This window comes from Colletotrichum orchidophilum (assembly GCF_001831195.1).
Source record: "Colletotrichum orchidophilum strain IMI 309357 chromosome Unknown Scaffold_9.1, whole genome shotgun sequence".
NCBI lineage: Eukaryota > Fungi > Ascomycota > Sordariomycetes > Glomerellales > Glomerellaceae > Colletotrichum > Colletotrichum orchidophilum.
The window spans coordinates 122837-143800 of record NW_019172965.1 but is presented as its reverse complement, the minus strand read 5'-3'; the positions used below and the strand labels follow the sequence as shown (position 1 = coordinate 143800).

The 20964-nt window shown below is 54.8% G+C and overlaps 6 protein-coding genes across 6 annotated transcripts; 2 read left to right on the top strand and 4 right to left on the bottom strand.

The window, feature by feature from the left end:
* Nucleotides 1-604: 604 nt before the first annotated feature.
* On the bottom strand, nucleotides 605-1335 carry CORC01_01682 (uncharacterized protein; the record flags this gene model as incomplete). Its single annotated transcript, XM_022613336.1, has 2 exons — nucleotides 605-638; nucleotides 698-1335. 2 exons carry the CDS (start codon nucleotides 1333-1335, stop codon nucleotides 605-607), a joined length of 672 nt encoding a protein of 223 aa, XP_022480062.1.
* A 744-nt stretch (nucleotides 1336-2079) lies between these two features.
* Nucleotides 2080-4509, bottom strand: CORC01_01681 (glycoside hydrolase family 5 protein; the record flags this gene model as incomplete). The annotated part of the gene is made up of 1 exon (XM_022613335.1): nucleotides 2080-4509. One exon carries the CDS (start codon nucleotides 4507-4509, stop codon nucleotides 2080-2082), a length of 2430 nt encoding a protein of 809 aa, XP_022480061.1.
* Nucleotides 4510-5341: 832 nt separating this feature from the next.
* On the bottom strand, nucleotides 5342-6584 carry CORC01_01680 (aldo/keto reductase; the record flags this gene model as incomplete). The annotated part of the gene is made up of 4 exons (XM_022613334.1): nucleotides 5342-5680; nucleotides 5759-6073; nucleotides 6130-6409; nucleotides 6538-6584. The coding sequence occupies 4 exons, from the start codon at nucleotides 6582-6584 to the stop codon at nucleotides 5342-5344; spliced, it is 981 nt and encodes a 326-aa protein (XP_022480060.1).
* Nucleotides 6585-9456: 2872 nt separating this feature from the next.
* CORC01_01679 (glycosyl hydrolase family 47) lies at nucleotides 9457-11301 on the top strand (the record flags this gene model as incomplete). The annotated part of the gene is made up of 2 exons (XM_022613333.1): nucleotides 9457-10998; nucleotides 11182-11301. The coding sequence occupies 2 exons, from the start codon at nucleotides 9457-9459 to the stop codon at nucleotides 11299-11301; spliced, it is 1662 nt and encodes a 553-aa protein (XP_022480059.1).
* Nucleotides 11302-13884: 2583 nt separating this feature from the next.
* On the top strand, nucleotides 13885-14267 carry CORC01_01678 (uncharacterized protein; the record flags this gene model as incomplete). Its single annotated transcript, XM_022613332.1, has 2 exons — nucleotides 13885-14067; nucleotides 14229-14267. The coding sequence occupies 2 exons, from the start codon at nucleotides 13885-13887 to the stop codon at nucleotides 14265-14267; spliced, it is 222 nt and encodes a 73-aa protein (XP_022480058.1).
* A 1250-nt stretch (nucleotides 14268-15517) lies between these two features.
* CORC01_01677 (uncharacterized protein) lies at nucleotides 15518-19585 on the bottom strand (the record flags this gene model as incomplete). The annotated part of the gene is made up of 1 exon (XM_022613331.1): nucleotides 15518-19585. The coding sequence occupies one exon, from the start codon at nucleotides 19583-19585 to the stop codon at nucleotides 15518-15520; it is 4068 nt and encodes a 1355-aa protein (XP_022480057.1).
* Nucleotides 19586-20964: the final 1379 nt, after the last annotated feature.

Below are 20964 nucleotides of genomic sequence, written 5' to 3'. Positions count from 1 at the left end.
CTTCATGAGCAGTGCAAGGCTGTGAGCCTTACATGACTTGCAGCATTAGACTTCGCGGCACTGTTCGGTTGTCTCCTACCCCCAATAGCAGCTACATTCAGAATTACTTGGAAGTTTGAGGTGAAGATTTGGCAGCACGACAGGTCGCTAAGTAAAATATTTCGATCGGATGATACCCGTAGATACATTGATTATATGAAAGACAAATCGGTGGCTCTTAACCGGCTACCTCCCACGTGCCGGATGAATGTGGCCTGGCATTTCCCAACTCGTCTTCATATAGGTGATTCCATGAACGACTGCCAGAACTACCCGAATAGATTTACATTGGAAGAAGAACCTATCAGTGACAAATACTATGAGAGATCGCATTCGTCTCTGATCTCCAGGTCGCGGCCCGAGATCCCCGTCCCCCATATTCCGGAGAATACTATGGGGGTAAGTCAGACAGTTGTCAACTGCTGCAAACATGGTGGCAACGTAGACACCAAATTTAGATTGACGATGATCCTGCCCAGACTAATAATTACAGGACTATTCTTCGTCATCATATTACTGCTCGCTCCATGTGCGTGAACCCAGTTGAAGCCGAAAAGTCGGCAACTTAGTCACCCTCGGTGAAAGGTTCCGGGAACCAACTACAGACGTTCAGCACTCGCAACTACAGTCCACGTTACAAGGACGTCATGGAACCTACGAAAATGCCTGATTCGCCAACGCATCTGCCTCCTTATTCTCCTCTCTCGGAATAGCCCAGAACATGAAATTCAAACCCCCATCATCGCCATATGTCATCTCATCCAACTGCTCATGCAAATCCCTCAGCACCGCAAAGTGAGCAACATTGCGGCCCCGTGCAGTCATCCCCTCATTCTCAATCCACTCCCCAATCCAAAGCGACATGGCATGCGCGAGATACTCCGAGTCCGTCGCAATCTTGATCTGCGACAGCGAAAAATCGCCCTCGGTAATCTCGCCAATGATCCGCAGCGCCTGCACCAGCGCCTCAATCTCGGCCCGCGCGTTCGTCTGCGGGAGGTCCCCCGCCAGCAGGCCGCACGCGTTGTACCGGGACCCGGGCCCAAAATAGACGCCCCACGACGCGCGGGCGGCCCCGGTCCCGTTGCCGCGGCAGGCGCCGTCAATGTAGACGACGAAGCTTCCGGGGTCGGGCGTGACGCCCTTTTTGCTCCACGAGTACATTTGGAGGCCGAGGACCTGCTTTTGGGGGTCGTAGACGACGAGTTCTGCTTTGGGGACCATTCTGTGCGTGTCGCTTGCGCGTGGTTCAAATAAGCGGCTTCCTATGCCGTCGTCATCATCGTATCCCAGCATCTTTTTGCGGTGGCGTTGGATGGTTTTGAGACAAGAAGTGTCGTGAGAGGATATGGTGCCTTCACTCAGAGGTGGTGGGTGGGTGTCTTGGTCGTAGGGGACGTCGCTATCAAGCAGACGGTTTAGAATCTCTTCTAGTAGCTTTATCAATTGGTCTGTTCTCCAAGACTTGCATGGATACTCTGGCGAACCTTTGAGGATAGCACGAGATATGATAGTGAGTTATGAGCCCTTGTTACTTCCTAGCTTCCTTGGTGGTGTTGAGATGGAGCCTGGACCACGATCTCAACGGACGTGGACGTTGCCCAAAAAGAGGGGAAAGGGACAGCCTATAAATTCCATTTGACGTCGGGCGGATTAAAGTGGCACCTCCCAACCTTTCCGTGTGTTCAAGATTGCATGATTGCGTTGATATCTATACATGTACCTATTAGAATTGGGCATGTAGGATTTAAGGTTTTCTAAATTCCAATACCCAATGTCAAAACCAGTTTACTAGCGGTAGGCACAGTGTGGTGACGGCTACCTCTAGTGAGGAATTCAATGGCTAAATCACGATCCTCGGACAAGTTCATCAAATTTGAGCTTGTGGCAGAATCTTTCTCCACTTCTCAAAACCAGGCATCTCATGCCTCACAACCTGAACTTCTCGTGCAGCTCATCTAGTTCAGCACCTGAGTTCTACACCTACCAACCCCAGACATCCGTCGCATTACTTTTCAAACGTAAAGTATCCTACTGACACTAGACAAACATAGTCACAATAGCCAGCAAAATGACAAGAAGCCCAGGCAACAGCATCGGCATCATCAACTCCTCAATCGCAAGCTCGGTGCTAGGCGAGATGAATTTAAACGGAAACCTCGGCGGAAACGCGCGCCGCCTTCTCTCCACAGTCTCCATCAGATGTCTCGGTATGTTGGTAATATCAATCGTCAAGCAGTGCGTAGTCTTGCTCCTGTCGTGGCGCACGTACAACGTCGCCAGGTCAGGATCATAGGACCATTCTCCGTCGCTGACCTTGATGTCGATATTGCGTTGTGCGTAGTGGTACTTTGGCACAAACACCTCCGTCGTTCGTGACGTGTCGGACCGACTCTTGCTGCTGCTGCTGCTGCTGCTGCCGCTGCCGCCGCCCTTGGGCTCATCCTCAGTCTCCGAAGTCCACTCGAATTCGTAGTGAAGGGTCCGAGGATCCCAGTCCGAGCGGACAGGGCGGCCTGCGATTTTGACGGCGTAAGGACGGATAATCACGTCGAGGACTCTCCCGCCGCGGTACAGCTCGTCGCCCTCGTGCGCTTCATTAACATAATCCGGAAGTATATGGCCCGGCTTGGCTTCAGTGTCGCCGTTAACGACAGAAAAGTCTTCCTTGTTCCATCCATCGCCGTACTCGACCCGGTTGTCGGGGTTGTAGTTCCACAGTGTGAAGGCGAGCTTGTTGTCCTCCATGGCGGAGACTAGGGCGTGCATCAGCTCCCGCAGCTTATCATACTGCCCCGTCTTGAACGCCTCGCCGCCGTTGATGTCGTAGGGTATGCCGACCTCGCCGATGAGAGCGGGCACGTGGGTCCCCAGCGACTTTTGCCCGTACTTGAGGATATTGGCAAGCTGGGTGCGATAGTTTTTTCGGAGTGCTTTGGCGCCAAAGTAGAGTGCCTTCAAGATGAACATGCCCCTGGAGAGACCTTGGACGTTGACGCTCATCCAGGAGTGATGCTTGCTGAACAGCACGTTGAGGTCGTAAAAGTGAGGTGCAAAGACGAGGTTTTCTGGCCTTGGGGTATCAATGATTGTCTTGGTCGCGTACGTCTGCCCCTGTGCGGATTCCCCCACCTTGCCATCCTGGCCAACCCATGGGGGCACGAACTCGTTCGGTATCGGTTCAAAGAAGCAAAACTGGCGGGCAGATTTTCGTGAGACGCGTTCCGAGAAGCGCTTGAGGAAGGGACCGTAAAAGTCTCGGTACCATTCCAGCGGCTTGCCTTCACGGCCCGGCCGATGGTCAACCTCAAAATAGCTTTGTTGTAGTACCTTTGGACCCTTTTTCGCTTCATCCCATTCCCAGACGCCATGAGCGCGCCATACACATTGCCCAAGGCCATAATTTTGTGGTTTCGATGCACTCGGCTCGGCCGTCAGCCACGCAGACCTTCTTTTGGGGTCGACGAGAGTCTTGTGCGAAACCCGAGTAGGGAAAGGCCAAGACTTGACGTAGTAGTTGACTTCTTGGGCGTAGCCACTTGCGAGTGCGAGTGCTTGAGTCAAGGAAGGGTAATATCCGATATGGAGGTCCGTATCGTAGTTCCACCCGTCAAACCCGTGAAGATTGACGAGACCTCGGTGAGGCTCATTCAACGGCTCGAATCCGACGCATGCTTCGAGACCACCGACTTCGTCTGCAAGCCGGCCAAAGGCTTCGACAAAGGCACTTTGAAGGAACTCCTGAGCTGACACACTCTCGTCTTTGCCATTTGTCGATCGCTGGCATTGCAGCTTCGGCGCCAGAGCGTCGCCTGCCCAGAACAATGTCGCCATTGTCGACGCCGCGATCTTCTGGTACCCCGAGGGCCAGACAAACGGACCGCTTGGCTCCTTTTCATTGACAGGCGCAGTGGCCCTCTTCAATTCATCCTGCCCATGCACATACGCGGCACCAGTCTCGGTAAAGGCCTCGACATCCAGCCCAGCAACCTCAAACGTCCAACCGGGGGCACCGCTACCGCCACTGAACCGGCTCCACACATCCTGATGAGCGCAGATGAAGCATTTGATGCCATACTTGGGCATGATCTCGATGAGCTTGCGCAGGTACTCAATATACTCCAAATCAACGTCCGTCTCAGGGTCCGGCCCGGAGTGTCCAATCGACTCCCACGTAACGAGCAAACGGATCAGCGGCAAGCCCCAAGCCTGCAGCCGTCGGAAATGCAGCGGCGCGTCTTCAAGGGGGAACGGCCGGCCGATGAAGGTCACGGTCCGGTGCTCAAAGAAGCCTTCGGTGAGGTGCGACAGGCCGTTGGGCTTCGTCGGCAGCTTGCTTGCCCCCGAGATGTTGAGGCCGTGCAGCGTGAGCGTGCGGCCGTAATTATCGACAAAGTAGCCATCCTTGAGGCCAATTGGGCCTCCCAGTGCCGCATCTGAGAGGTCTTGCGCCGCATGTTTCGCCGCCATGGTGAACGGCGGTGAAATGATCGTTTGGAATCGAGGTGTAAGGTGGGATTTTGCCTTGATTGGCGGGATTGCGCTCCGTACATTACGCGTACCTTGCTAGCAACTCCTCGTCGGGGCAGACTGTCTGCTTAGTCAGCCTTGGCTCCTCAGATGCCAAGTCAAGTTGACGCCTCAACAATAAAGACTTGGACAAGCCTGAGATCAAAATTGAAAAATTGTTCAGAGGAATTGATATTAAACTCTAGCGGTTAAAGTCAATTGAAATAAAGTTGAAAGACTTTTGACGCCGTCACTTTGGGAGAGAAACTCGTTGACCTAAAGTGCTGCATACCGGGAACCTCGGGCTCCGGCGGTGGATGCTGGGCCTCTGGCGAACCCTTCAACCCCTCATGGTCCTCCAGCCATTCAGCTACAGCCAAGACTCGTCCTCCAAGAAAGAGAAATCAACACACAATTGACTTTAGTTTCGTTTCTAGAAGGTACATTCTGTGACAGGTAATGATGAGCCGACGAGGACAAAGGCTCAACGGTAAGCCAAAGCGCAATTAATAAACCCTTTTAGCAGATGAACATGAGCTTGGCCACAATGAGCTTCAACACAACTGACAGTTTGATCCGGATTGGGTGCTTCTCCCGTAGCCACAAAATCGAGTATGACTGCTAGTGGTTTCACGTTTCAAGAGTGGAACTCGCAGTGTTCTTATTTCTTTTCATTATTCATAGAGTCGTCCATCTATGGCCGTCTATGGCTTTTTCTATAGTAGGCCCACATGGTATCATAAACTAGGAACACGTGTTTTTTCCTTTTTCACGTTTCTATGCACACAAAGCTTTAGAGCTTGCGCACGACCTTGTTGGAGGCCTCCTTCTCCTCCTTCTCGTCCCAAATGTTGATGTTCCAACGGGGCTTATAGGTGATGGGGATGTTGTAGCGGCGGGGCTCCTTGCCAATCTCGTTGATGGCGGCAACGTCCTCGTCCGAGATCTTGACCTCCTTGAAGTTGGACTGGATACGGCTCGGGGTGACGGACTTGGGGATGACTGAGTGGCCGCCGACCTGGGACCAGGCGAGGACGACCTGGGCCGGGGTGGCGTTGAGCTTCTCGGCAATCTTCTTGACGGTGTCGTTCTCGATCAGGAGGGGGAGACCGAAGCCGTTGTTGCCAAAGGCCTGTACGCATGTTAGTCACTATGATCATGGAAGGGGGGAAGCAAGGATGGGGGGAGGGATGCTGGAGGTGAGACATACAGAGTAGGCGGTAATGTGAATGTTCTTCTCCTTGGCGTACTTGATCAAGGTGTCGTTCTGCTGGAGGAGGGGGTGGCGCTCGATCTGGTTGACGGCGGGGGTGACGCCGGTGGCGTCGATGACGGTCTGGAGGTCCTCGACGGTGAAGTTGGAGACACCAATGTTCTTGGCCTTGGACTTGGGGAGGTTGATCAGGGCCTTCCAGGTGTCGACCAGGGAGACGCCCTGGTCGAGGTCGACCTCACCCTCGGTGGCGAGGGGGAAGAGCTTGTCGCCATCCTTCTTGAATGCAACGGGCCAGTGGATGAGGTAGAGCTAGATGGCAAGTTAGCCGGTTGTTTATTTCTCTGTGGACCTGCGGGGAAACAAACGTCAAGGTAGTCGAGCTCGAGCTCCTTGAGGGTCTCGTCAAGGGCGGCCTCGACGTTCTCGGGGCGGTGGTTATTGTTCCACAGCTTGGAGGTGATCCAAATGTCCTCGCGCTTGAGGCCGGGGATCTCGGCGAGGGCCTTCTTGATGCCCTGGGCGACCTCGGGCTGGTTCTGGTAGATCTTGGCGAGATCGAGGTGGCGGTAGCCGGCCTTGAGGGCCTCGTAGACGCCGACGGAGACTTCGCCGGGGGCGGACTGCCAGGTGCCGTATCCCAGAGTGCTAGAAAGAGGGATTCGAGAGTCAGCTTGTTCTGTGTTCTGTCTCAAGGAGGAGGGGGAAAAGCAGAGAGTAGGTGCGAGAGCGGGGTATCGTGATCGGCAGGGGATGGAGGGGTAATGCAGACGTACGGGATCTCGGCGCCGGTGTTGAGCTTGGCCTTGGTTCCGAAAGACATTTTGCTGAGTTTGTATGAGGATTGGGTGTAGAAGAAAAGGTTGAAGAGACTGCGGAGGAAGATTGTAAAAGTGTCGTGAGAAACACCAGCAGGAAAGACGACGGAGGGGAGAGCTTCCAGTTGGCCTCTTTTTAAGCAAGTGAGGGGTTCTAGTACCCAATTGCATCATTGTTTGTCAGGATGAGCTGCGCACCCTGATGGAATGGGGGTGCTTCTCCGGGACGCCCACAGTCGGACCCGCTTAACAGCTGCCCATCCAGCTCCAGGAGCAACGAGCAATGAGCAATGCGCAGTGGAGGAGCCGCGGTTTGCCCCAGGACACACAGCTGCGACGCTGCCACCTTCACCAAACTGTTAAGATTGCCCGTGGCGGGGTCGGCTGTGGACCGTGGGCAATGGTGAGACTTGGGGACCCCACGCTATCTCTCGGGTGCGGGTGCCGAAGTCGGCCTGGCGGAGGGGGTGCCCGCCGTACGGACTACGGATAGGCTCGCTTGCACTGAGACGTGAGTCCGTCTGGGCCCGGCACCGGGCGGGCATTACAAGCTGCGCCCGGGACAGTTTTCAAGGTATCTGGGTGATTGATTTCTTGAGGTGACATGAGCGGTGCTTGACGACTCGTGATGCACCTGGCCTACTGGGCCTTGGACGTGCGATCCAATTCAGCGAGATGAGATTAGAGCTGCCATGATGGGTTCTAATCACGTCTTACCCTTTACGCATGTCGTCTTGATTATGTCAAGCGTCGACAAAATGTCGTGCAGTTGGGGGATGGCCAGCGGCGATGACGATCGCTGTAGCTCATAGAAATGCCGCAATTGCCACTAGACTTTGTCTTCGGTGCATCTTTACACCAGGCCCCGAAGGATGCGGTCCACCCAGACGTTGTGTGTGTTCCACACAACCCTATTCAGATGCGATCAAATGAGATCTCACGTTTTGGGGTAAGAACACTACTACGTACACGTGTAGAAAACTGAGATTGTGCAGTGCAACCCACCGCGCGACTAAAGAACAATGTCCGGTAACCAACCGAATGGCTCACCTGCCTTGTGATACGCTCATCACCTGCGCAAAATGCCATCTATGTACTCGTTACCAAACCGCCACACCTTCAGATACCCCTTCATGTGCTCAAGGAATGAGAGCAATAAGAGGGCAAATGGGCGGAGATTGTGGCAAGGAAGGTGAGCATAAGTAGCAGCCCCCATGATGGGCAGTCTGTCCAGGATGCTCTTCAACAAAGGCGCTGTGAGTTGGACATTCTGAAATGACTTGCCGAATCATTGTCGAGAGAATGTGAGTCGAGGGGACGGGGTGCTACCTAAGATGTTTAAGAGTAAAGGTGTTCAAATTGCACGCAATGCAGAACATCTCTCGAGGGTAGACATCATACGGGGAAAAGTGTCTTTATGAGAGTGAGCGATAGAGATCGCTGCCTTGAGTCTAGCGTGTCTAGCAGTGCCTTTATGAATTCTTCCCCCACGTCACACCAACCACATCCGTTTAAGCTATCGACTATTATAGAGTGCATCGAAAATAGAATCCCACACAAGAAGCCAAGTTTCCCGACCGGGTAAGATGTCCAGAGACACCGTTCCTGCATCATCACCCGTCCCTCACCCAATCATCCTCCCGGTGAGACATCTCACTGCTCGCTTACCCTCGCGAGGCGTCTACCGCAGCGCCGCCCGACGGGATCATCAGGGGAGAAGGCCTGGTAGGATGCAGCCCGGCATGATCCACTGTGGGGAACCACAAAATTAGAGTTCCCAGAGGAGCTTTGCTGCCGACTGGCGCCTCTAGACTCAAGAGCTCTTCAATCTGCCTCATTTCACTCATGATTATGAACAGTCGAGCTTGCCATTTCACATCGGTATCCCGGTCGACAATGAGACGACCAATGGGCAAGTGGCTCAAAGAAGAGGCAATGCAATTCTCGCGATTCATCACTATGAGATCTGCGCCCCGGACGCTGGCCGCTCATACTGCCGAAAACAACAATGATGAATAGGGATACGCTCCAAGAGCAGACATCCCATGTCGCCAATCAGCCCTCGGTCGTCCCATCAAACGTTCTATTCCAGTGCGAACTCTCGACAGGGATGAGGTAATGAATCTTTGTCCAAACTCCAAACTCAACCGCCCATTTCACTGGGTCGCTCTCATCCCCACGGGCAGGAATGCGGCACGTGTATTTTGACTTTCAGCTCGACGTCTCAACCGTCTCGAAACGTTGCTCCCCGCGCCACAAGCCAACAATGACTTGGCTTGGTCTTGTCCCAGGCTCGGTAAAATCAGATCCCCTTGTGAACACTTAACCTTGTCGTTCTGAGGCTTGCATCCTCTGAACCCTTACCTCACCCTCATCCTGTGAGTGTTGCTGGAATCTCACCAAGGAAGCTTAGAACGGCAACAGCGGATACACAACATCGGACGACTGCCCTTTTCACAGATCCTCGCCTGGTCGTGTCTTGAACACGTACTTTTTGAGTTCTTGCACGCATTTGATAGAGCGGCACTCTCATTTCATCGTCATCTCCAAAACCGTTTCATGACTCGAACCTGGTGGTGTCCACGGTGTCTCTCCCTTGGCTGACCTCACCCATCGCGACGGCTCGTCGCATCTGGCACCACCGCATCGCCTCTCATTCACGTGTTCCGCTACATACACACACACACACACACACACACACACACTCACACACACACAGAGAGAGAGAGAGAGAGAGGAGAGACAGAGCTGCCAATCATGAGGACTTTATTATACCGCTGGACGCGAGTGCGCTCCCTCTTCCTCAGCCTCATCACAATAGCATGCGTCGTCTATATCTTAGACACAACATGGCTTCACCCGCGCACGGAAACAGCCATGCTAGAGCGCTTCATGAACAGAGAAAACGTCGCCCCGCCCCCGGCGACGCCGAACTCAAGCTTCGACTGGTCCGCCGTCGACCTCCAGTATCCGCCCCAAAGGCCGCTAACGCCCGTCCCGGCCCCCCGGCGCGTCTTCTCCTACCTCCCCCGCGTGCAACACCGCTTCCCCTCCGAGTCCATCTCCGCCTCCCGGATCCGGGAGGCCCGCCGGCGGGAAGTCCGCCGCCTCTTCCAGAAGGACTGGGCAAGCTACAAAGAGTACGCCTGGATGAAGGACGCTCTCAGTCCAATCTCCGCCACCGCAAAGGACCAGTTCTCCGGCTGGGCCGCCACTCTCGTCGACTCCCTCGACGTCTTGTGGATCATGGGCCTCAAGCTCGAGTTCGAAGAGGCCGTCGCCGCCGTCGCGACCATTGACTTTAGCACCTCGACGTCGTCCCACGTCAACATCTTTGAGTCGAACATTCGCTACCTCGGCGGTCTCCTGGCCGCCTACGACCTCAGCGGGCGCCGCGTCCTCCTCGACAAGGCTGTCGAGCTCGGCAACCTCCTCTTCGGCGCCTTCAACACGGAACACCGCATGCCCGTAGATTCCATCAACCTCAACGACGCCAAGACGGGCAAAGGTTCCAAAGGCCAGGGCTCCGTCGCCTCCGCGTTCGCCGGCACCTTTTCCCTCGAAATGACGCGCCTCTCCCAGCTGACCGGTGACCCAAAATACTACGACGCCGTCGCCAACGTGATGGACCTCTTCCACGACGGCCAGCAAAAGACAAAATTGCCCGGCCTGTGGCCCATGTACGTCCACTTGAGCGACCGCGACGTCGTCTCGGGCTCCACCTTCACCATCGGAGGCAACGCCGACTCGCTCTACGAGTACCTCCCCAAAATGATGGCCCTCCTCGACGGCGCCGAGCCAAAGTACCGCCTCATGACGGAACGCTTTCTCCAAGCCGCCAACGAATCCCTCTTCTTCCGCCCCATGCTGCCCGGCGGCGAAGACGTCCTCATCTCGGGCAACGTCCACGTCGACGCGAGCGGAGACCCCGTCCTCGACCCGGAGAGCGAGCACCTGGCCTGCTTCATCGGCGGCGTCTACGCGCTCGCCGGCCGCGTCCTGGGCAAAGAGGAGTGGGTCGCCGTCGGCGCCCGGCTGACGCTGGGGTGCTACTACGCTTACCGGGCCATGCCGACCGGCATAATGCCAGAGCGCTTCAACATGGTCAATTGCGACCGCCGGGACGCGTGCGGGTGGGATGAGGACAAGTGGGAAGCGGGCAAGAGGTCGAGGCCAGAGTATAAGGAGCACCTGCCAAAGGGCTTCACGACGGCCAAGGACCCGCGCTACATTCTCCGGCCCGAGGCAATTGAAAGCGTATTTGTGCTGTACCGCATCACGGGCGATCAAGGGTTCCAGGACGCGGCGTGGGAGATGTGGAAGGCCGTGAGCAACGGCACGCTCGTCGAGCACGGAAACGCTGCGGTGGCGGATGTTACGCGGAAGCAGGATCCGCTGCCCAAGGAGGACTACATGGAGGTGAGTCTTCTTCCGTTTTCCTCGTTTTTTTCTTCTTTTCTTTTTTTGCTGCTTCATTTTCTCTTCCTGTGTCAGCGTGCCTCTGACATGGGTGGCTCTCTATTCTGAGCCCGGACATTGCAAAGGGGTGAGAAAAGGAGCGGAATATTAACATTCACTGACGCTGCATGACACCTTTTTTAGAGTTTCTGGCTGGCGGAGACGCTGAAGTACTTCTACCTCGTCTTCTCACCGCCTGATCTCATCAGCCTCGACGACTATGTGCTAAACACTGAAGCGCATCCCTTCCGGCGACACCGTTGAGGCCCGCGAGGAAAGGGGGCCTTATTCTTTCGGTCGGAATTCGTTGCACAAATGATTGAGTTTAGATGAAAGGAGGTCGCGATCAGGTCCGTGGTAAACGGCGCTATTTTATCCTACCGGGAAGTCTGGTACATGAGGTTCTAAAACGGGACGAGATTGGCTTACATAACACCGCTACTGATGTACAGAATATGGGCGAATAGATTCGACGAGCAATGGAGTTTGAGTTCTGTCAATTAGCATTCATCTTGAGAGATGTTCATGAGCGAATAAGCCATCAGTGAGTCTGTTGTCTGTACGGTGTCGCAAGTGGCCTGCTACCGGGCCGTGGTAAAGGGTAGGCCATCGGCGATGATGACTGATCACCAAGAAAAAGTTATTGAACCGTCGCCTAACCAACTTGTTTCATCATCTGCATTGGCTCATAGTCCTTGACTATTGTCATGAAAGGACAACTCGAAAGCAGCGGCCTTCTTGGAACCCCTGGGCTGTATGTCATGTCTAAGCAGGCGCCGCGAACCGTGACGACCCAACTCATCACGGGAACATATTGCCACTCTTGGCAGATGTGCCCACCATTATCAGGGGTGTTTGTCCAGAACTAGATGCTCAGGCGAAAATAGGAAGGGCTGCCAGGCACGTCCCATGGGTCGATAAACCCAAGCTTGGCGGGCTACGACGAGGACTGATCGTGGGAAGGATGAGCACTCTGGGTGAGACGTGTGGGCTTGGATCAAGCGGCGGCGTGCGGGTGTGTCCTCTGTTTCATGATGGACGTCATTGAGATAGTCTTGAAAATTCGGCTTCCGGGTGATCTCAAGAAGCTTGTTTATGGTCGAGTTATAGGCGGTCGAAACGGAGTTCCGTCGTTACGCATAGCTTTGACCACTTCCGCCAGCCCGGCTCACTCGCAAGAATGTACATGTATAGGAAAGCGACCCAAATCAAGCAAGATCAAGCTAGTTTCACTTTCGACCCGAGGAGATCCGCCATGACTGATCATCAAATGAACACCTCCTTTCCAAGGGGGAAATTGTACTGGCGAAACAGAGAAGAGAAGGAGAGGAAAAGCCTACAAGCTTCAATCCTGACAGCTGATACGCCCGTACGCCTAATCCCGTCCATAATTCCATGTCTCACTATCGCTTGTGCATGTCAATCTGTCAAACCCAAGCAGGCGGAGTAGTCTACATACGCTACAGAGTATCCGTAAAGAATGTCAAAGCCACGCCTAGCTTAACTTATTCTAGAACCCAAAAGTTGCGTCTACTTAGCCATCAGCGGGGCCTGTACGTCGGTATTCTACATAGCAATCCATAAATGATATGCGACTTCCTAGCTGCAAGATTGGGCTAATGAGAGTCTCGTTGCCCAATCAATACCCACCCACTTCCTATTCCTCGCCATTACTGAACCTGGGCGAGGCGCATGAGTCATGGCCAATGGCCGTACCTACCACAGTAAAGCAAGGCCCAGTGAGAGAACAACGCTAAGCCCCCTAATTCCCTATTTTCGTTGCCTCTCTGACCTCTTCTGACCTCTTCTGACCTATCCATTCTCGCTCTCTCTCTCTCTATGGGAGAGAGTTGGATTGGCTTGCGTGAATATTTTAAACCCCCAGTCGCAACAAGATGCCGAGACTCAAAGAGTCTACAAGAAAAAAAGACGCACGCGACACAGCCTCCTCCGATTGACCAGAAAATCCCCAAAGCAGGAAATTTCCCCGTCAAATTGTCCGGCGAATTACCCGCGTCGCCCACGAGGCAGACGCAACCCATTTGTCCCAAAGCCTAGCTCAACCCTGCCGAAAAAAAAACCTAGTTTTGGCATCTACCAACACCTAGCATCGGATGGCCGCCAAGAGTCGATTGGAAACCCACCTATCTCGTCGCCAAGAGCACTGATCAAGCTCCGATATCCGTACTCGACGGGCCTTTTAATAGCCCCAAACACTACCTACCTACCTACCTTACGCAGGCGCCAAGACCCAGGCCGGTGCAACAACGGCAAAACCTCTCCGTCTCGGATTTGGCCGCACGCCAGCTAAAGCAAAGGATGGAGCTCGAGGCGCGCACCTGGGCCACCCAGCTGTTGCACGGTAGGTAGGACCTCTGTGATTTTTGCTGCCTTTGAGGCACATCACCTACCACTGACCAAGCAGTAAGGACAGCTCCGCTTAAAAAAGAACTTAAAATAGCATCCTTTTTATAACCATATCGAGCAGATCTCGAGCATTTCTTTCAGAGTTTTGCAGTCTTGGTATAGGCAGCTTACCAAATCGCGAGAGATCACGCTGTCAACTGACTACCTCCGCCCCCGTTCATCTATGCCCACAGCCTTGGCACAATAATTTCAAAGTTTATCACGTCCATCGTATGAATTGACTCGAGAATTGACATGAGTGAAATCCGTGTATAAGAAGAAGATGTAGTCATCTCGCCTTTCCACACTTTTGCTGTCATTTGATCTCATCATCACTATCATCATCCCGTCTCCTCCACACAACCCACGCACACACATTCACCTCCAAACAACCATCACCAACTCCTCCAACCCAAACCGGAACCCCCCACAACCACCAACATGCGCGCCGTCTTCGCCATCGTCTCCCTCCTCGCCGCCACCGCCCTCGCCGTCCGCTTCAACGGTCCCTGCACCGACACCAACTGCGGCAAAACCAGCGTCAACTGCGAGGCCGAGGGCCGCATCTGCGTCGGCTTCTCCAGCGTCGACCCCAAGGAGCGCATCGGATGCACCTGCAGCATCGTATGAGGCCCACCAGACATGTTGCCAACACCACATTCAAAAGACATGTTTTCAGATATTTTTTCCCACGTAACGGTATGTGGACTCTGGGCAGAATCTCTCTTTCATGAGGGGACAGACTTGACGAGGACCCAACATGGCTGACTCGGCACCTATTTCAGACCAACATTCTTATGGTTTTCCATCTTTGGAAGGCTTAGAGTTTTACAGTTTACATTTTCATACTGGATTTATAGTCTAATTGCCAATACACGAGAGAGAACAGGGACAAAAACATGGCGGGAAATGATCATGACATGGTACCCAAGTACAGTCTTACAAAAGGAGGAGAAAATCCGGCCTCCATCAAGATATCCAACAACCTGAAGAAAACAGCATACAAGAAACACACGGCCACCTTTCCTTTCCACAGTGCACTTCCCTATCCCAAGTTCATCATCATCATCATCTGCCGTTACGTTTCCCCGTCTCCCAAATTCAAGCGGCTTCCAGAGGCATAAAGCCGCCAAGACTCCAGACACGATTCGAGGCGCTCGTCTTCCACAGCCAAGACCGGAACCAACCCCTCCCTCCACTCACCCCTCTCTTTCTTCCCTTGTCTCAAACTCGATCAGTTATAAGTTGCAAGAGAAACAATTTGGCCGGTTTTTGAATCCCCCCCTTTTTTAACAAGAAAATCCTCCGACGGCCTCCTCGGGCCCACCGAACAGCACACTCCCTAAGCCTTCCCCGAGGCCAGAGAGACTCGAGCGAAAAAAGCCCACTTTGATGAAGACTCTGGGCATTTTAAAACATAACCCAGAGGTCTTGACACAGGGTGTTCACCATACATCGAGTCGCCGACACTGCCATTGCTAAGAAAATAAGAGTTATTGCCAAGTACCCACCCCTTCTCACGAAAGCCTCGCAGGAGGGTTACATTCGTGACCGCTTTCTTAGTCGCATCTATGGGATAAGTATCGCAATCGGATCTGTTGTTTTAGTTGACGTCGTCTACACTTTACGCCTACTCCTCTTCTTCATGTTTACAGTCTGGGCGTGAGAGTCACCTACCATGATGGTACCACTTGACAGTCAGAGGCCTGCTTCTGTCCAATTATTTCGCCCACTTCATCGTCATCTCAAAAAACCTCAGATTCTAACACGTCAATTGACCCAATACTTTCAGAGACCCCATCCAGATGTTTAAACATTGAACGGACTAGAATACTAGTAACTACAATACACATTGAGAAAACGGGCCATCATCTCAAACCTGAGACTCCCCATGGTTCCCGTTTTTCCCATTTCTTGACAAAATCTCGCGTGTGGTATCATCCCGCTCCTAAAAAGATTGTCCCTGACAATCGAAAACTCCAAAAAAGCCACAGGCTACTGTACAGAACAAGAGAACTAGGTTGTAGTACAAGAACATGAAAGACGGATGGAAGAGACGGCCTACTCTCTCAACTCACATCTTCCCCCACCCCCTAACAAACCCCCTCTGCGCCCGATTCACCCTCGCCAATATTCCAAGCCCGACGTCCTCGCCACCTCCCCACCCACCCCCGCGCTTGACGTTGATGCCGTACGCCATATCCTCCTCCGCCCTCACTCCGTTCACATCCTCCGCGCCCCTCCGCTTCCTCACGCGCTCACACCCAATCTTGAACCCCATCGAATGGCTCCCGTCCAAAAAGCTCCGCTTCATCTCCTCCGTCCCCTGCCACTCCGCCCCGCGGCCCAAGAACCCAAACATATTCCCATCAGCTAGCAGCGCCGCCACGGAGGCAATGCTACACGGGTTCCGCGGCAGTATCGTATCTGTCCCGGGGGTCAGGAGCCACGCCACGAGCGTCAGCGCGACGAGCAGACTGAGCACGGACTGGATGATGCGCGTGGACGCATTATCCTGCACGAGGCGTCGCAGTGAGGTGACGGACGTAGACTCGAGCATGGCCGGGATGATCTGCTGCGACGTCACGTCCGGGAGGCTACGGCGGGAGTTGACGTTGAGGTTCTGCGCGCGTAGGATGCCGTGCTGCCGGACGATGGCGTCTGCCACGAGGCCGCTCTTGCCAAGGCCCGGGTCGCCCAGGTTGCCGGCGGGGACCGCGAACCGGGACGTGACGAGAGAGCTGAAGAAAGGGTCGAGCTGGTTTCCCGTGGTGAGGTTGGCCAGGAGTCCGTACTGCAAGGGGAGAAGCCTTAGCTTGATCGGCTTGGCGGTGTTTTCCAGGACGGCGGGGGGGTAAGTCGTATCCACGTGCAGCGAGGCGCCCGTGAGGCGGATCTTGGCTGTGACGGTCTCCAGCGTCTCGTTGCAACCCATGGCCGAGATGTAGCCCACCTGCATAGGGGTAGTGTCCGAGATCTGGCCCCAGACGTAAGTAAAGTCGGAGCACTGCGACGAAGCTGCGGACCGCGGGGTGGCGACGCCAAAGACGGAGGAGGGAGAGATGCCTGGCGGTAAGACAGCGTTGGACCGGATCGACGGGTCGAGGCACGGCTCGCCGGCGATGTTTACCTTCATGTCCTGCGAGAACTGATTCGGTATGTCGGGGATGGTGAAGTTTGTGTTGATCTCGGATTGCGGGTAGAGTCTGCAGTCGAGCCGCGAGCGAAGGGCGGGGACGTTGGCTATAATCGTGCCTGCGCCGTCCTTCATGTCGAGAGGCTGCGACAGCTGTAGGCTGTTGAAGTTCAGGTCCTCAAACGTGAATGATGGGAATGTCAAGTTCGCGTCGAGAATCAAAGAGGCCAGGAGGGTGTCGGTAGTGCAGGTCGGACAAGGGGAGGAAGCGTTGACGAAGCTGTCAAGGGTCTGAAGGGTGACTGGCCGCGTAGATGGGATCGGTGTGGTGCTATACAAGGCGCCTGAAAAGGTCGCCAGGAGCGAGGCGACGAGTAGCGCGGTGGTGGTGAATGCAACCGCAATGTTGCGCGTCTTGACGGCATCGTACAGGATTCGATGCTTCGACTTGTCCATGAAATCAAGGTCAACCGTCGTCTCAAAGGAGCCCCCTTCTTTGAGCTTCGCGTACGGCGCCAGACATCGTGTCGCGCAGTCCGCTGCCGCAAGATAGAGCACCACAAGACCAAAAATTACCCCTGTCCCGGTCGTCCATAGAAAGTGCCGGTCGGTATTGGCCTTGGTCGTCGCGATACCGGCATGTGAATTCGAAAAGCGAAGGATGACCTCGAGTGCAACAATCATGCCAATCATGGTCACCACGGCGGCAAGCCTCGCCCAGGGGTGCAGCGGCAGCGGGTGCCTCCAATCTGCATTTCGCACAAACTTGGGCGGCTGGTTCTGCGGGGGCGGAGCGCCGCCAAAGATTTTGAAGTAGCCCCTCGCAGCCTTTTCGGCCTTTTCGTAAGGCTCGACGCCGGTGTAGTAGTTCGTGCCGAGCAGCTTCTCTCGCACTGTCGACGTGTCGGCAGCACCCGTGCCGCGCAGACACTGAAGAAGCTGGCGGCTGTGTGCGAGTAGAGTGGCCATGTTGATAATTGTATTCGGGTCGCGCGGCAGGAAGCCCTTAGCCGGCGCGAGGGCGACCGCCACGAGTACGAGCACGAGGACGAAGCCCAAAAGTCCAGACAGGAGATGCGCCGGTATCTGGCGGACGTTGAGCCGTTCGCCAATGATGACGGCCGTGCCGGTGGATTTCTCTTGCGTCTCCCCCATCATTGAACTGCGCGCTACCAGAGCCGTGTACTGCTTCCAGTATGCCGTTGAGATCTTCGTGAGATTATCCGTCTTCAAGAACGTCTCAATCGGAGGCACACCATTGTCCTTGATCTGCATAGCGACAGCCGAGTTCATGACGGCGTCGGAAGCGACAATGGCAACGCCGGGGTATCGACTGTTGATGTTCGGTATCGCGGCGAGGATCTGCGAGTCAGTGGGATAGGAGTTGAAGTGCCCTTGCACAACATCCCACGGGTGGACCTTGTCGAGAGTCTTGTTGGCTGCCGACCGATTGCGTTCAATCTTGATGAGCTGCGTGTTGTTCTTGGTGACTTGGACCCTTGTGAGGACGTACGACGGACGACAGATGAGAGCTGCAGACCTCGATACAGCGCCTGAGATGGGCACATTGAAGACGTCGCTCCCCGTCGGAACGCTCGACTCATTAATCTGAATGGCTCCTGTCATCACGACGACCCTTCCGTCGTTGGGAAATGGTGAGTTCCCGCACATCCCAGCCTGGAAAGCCATGAAGAAGGTGGGAAGCGTGAAGCCAACCAGCGCCATATTGGGAATGGTCTGCCTCAACGAGCAATTAGGCGTCGAGACGGTGGCGTTGAGCTGAACATCCGAAGCTTGGATGAACTGAACCCCGGTGAGGGTAAACTGTGCCGGCTCGCACTCGATTTCGGATTCGAAGCCATCGACATTGGTACTCAGCTCCGCAGTCGCGGGCAGGTCCGCAGAAAAGGACTGAAAGGCAAACTCTTTCGACGTGCCATCTGGAAAATTGAGGCCTTTCGTCTGCAAGGCAGTCATAGTGAAGAAGGGCAAGGCGCCGGCATTTTGTAGCCCGGTGGGATCGTTCACAAACGTGTTGTGCAGGTTCAAGCTCACACCCCGAGCAGTCACAATCTGAAAAGTCGGGCTGACGAGGGCTACCGCAATAACAATCATGATCTTGAGCGTCAAGCCGACAGACGCCGTTGCCGCAACAAGCCAGTCCCGGTTCTTGGTCGCTTTCGCAATGGTCCACGGCTCAAACATGAAGACGTAATCGAGCATCAAGGTCCGGTCTACACTCGCAGGCCCCTTTGCCATCCGGAGCCACGGCGCGCTAGCTTTTGCTTGGTGTTCGGGCCTCGCCCAGAGTGCGGCGATGCAGGTGAAGATGAAGGCCGATCCGTACTGCCACAGATATCTAAATCCATGGTCTGGCGAACCAAGCCCTCCTCTTTTATTCGACAGGTCCAACACGGCTTCTACGGTGACTATTAATCCGGCGAAGAGGACCGCAAAGGAGCTGAGAACCCTTCTCTGGAGATAAAACGGCCGATATGGAAGAGCGACGTCGACTAACCCATCTTGTTTTCGCAGATCATCGGAATCGGCCGTCGTTGGCGGTGTCGGCGCTAGCGGTCGTGGTTGTACTCTCTGTATTCTTTGGGCCGGTGGTATCTGTTGCGCGGGCGGCGGCGGTCTCACCCCGGGCACCGCTAGTCTCTGAGAATTTGTTGGAGGGAACGTTGCCTGACGAGGCGTTAACGAGTATCGTGGACTGGCCCTCGGCGGTTTTCCTGGGCTGCTAATGGTGATTTCGGGCACCGGCAGCGCTCTCGGTGGTTCCACATCGCTGTTGCTACTTGACGAGGACAGCGCTAATATTGAAGGACGCGGCGTGCTAAAGGAACGGGAGTGACTGGTATACGGCCGGGCGATAATGTCCCCTTGCGGTGGCGGCAGCGTAGTTGATTCTGCTACGTAACGATGATAGGAGTCCATGTCACTCGTGGTTTGCTTTCCTACTCTGCGGGGCACGTTTGCCCTGGCCCTCGCCTCAGATGCCATCGATCAGAGGGGAGGAAGGCAGGCAGGATTCTCTTCTCGAGCGACGGACAAGTCCGGTCGAAAGAGGGAAAGGGGGAGTTCGGTCTATCGTCGACTGATGTTCATCGTCCCCCGAGTGTAGTTGTGGTGTTTTACGTCCCAGGCGACTCTGCTGTTTTGTTTATCGAAGGGCTGCCCCCTTAGCGGGAGGAAACGAAGATCGATGGTCGGGGTGTTTGTCGATCCTCTAAATTAGGATTGGGATTAAGAGCGCGCTTGTTGTAAGTAGATTGAGGCGAAGAACGGAAGAAAAGAGCGGAGAAGCGGGCAGGAAGACGGTGGTAGCCAGCCCAACCAACCAGTTAGCCCAGAACGAGGGTGGTGGCCACGACCTAGCTCGTCTGACGAACAGGAACCTGGGATGAGCAGCAAGGAAAGTGTGCTCGGCGCCGTGTTACTCTATACACACAATGTTGCATGAATGATGTTTGGGACTCCGGATGGGATTTTCTCTCAGTCGGCCTCTCATTGACTGGTACCAGCCCAGGGTGAGGCAAGTCGGTAACAGTCAGGTAAGAATATTATGAGCAAGGGGGAGGGGAAAGGGGACCCAATCTAAGGGCTCGGAAGAAGAAAGGAAGGGAACAGCCTTGCTCCCACCCCGCGTACGATCACAGGTCGTCGCATGATATAAGAGAAGTAATCAGGAACGCTTCTCAGAAACCAGAGGGAGGGGCAACGGCCGGAGGGGAAGACGCCGCTCGGTTGGTATGCCAGCCTGCCAGCCTGCCATCATAAGATCGTGCCGAGCTGTCTTGTGTCTGCCGTCTTCTGTCACCTCGGCGTTCCAAGTTCTCTCTGATGGTGCTTCTCATCCCAATACGAGGGGGGAGGACATTGTTCCTGACCGCTTGGCAACAACGACGGCCCAAGAAACTTCAAGCACGGCCTAGGGAGATAGACGTGCAGAGGCAGCGGGCCAGTTTCAGAAGCAGGTCGGTCGGCCGCCTGTGGGGGAGGTGAGGCTTGCTCAACGGGCGAGGTTGAGGACGTTGAAGACGATTGGGCGGACAGCATGAGAGGTAGTCTGGAGAGCACTGGAGGCCATCGGGAGGTTAATCTTATTGGTCCCGACTGGGCACGGTGAAACTGCCGCGTGTGGCGGCTGTGTGACAGAGTGTCACAGACCCCGGTTTCGATGGGTGCTTGTCTCGTCCCCTCAACTCCTGTCCAGTCTGGAAACGCCCACTTAGACTCTTTCTCAACTTCTTCCCACACTGCATTGCCTAGAGTCCGCTGCCGTGTGACGGACAGACCCGGCCATGTTGCGGGTCGTCTCCTCCCCTCCAACCCAAAAAAAGAATAACGCGGAGGGATCTGCAGCTAGCAGGGAGACGCAG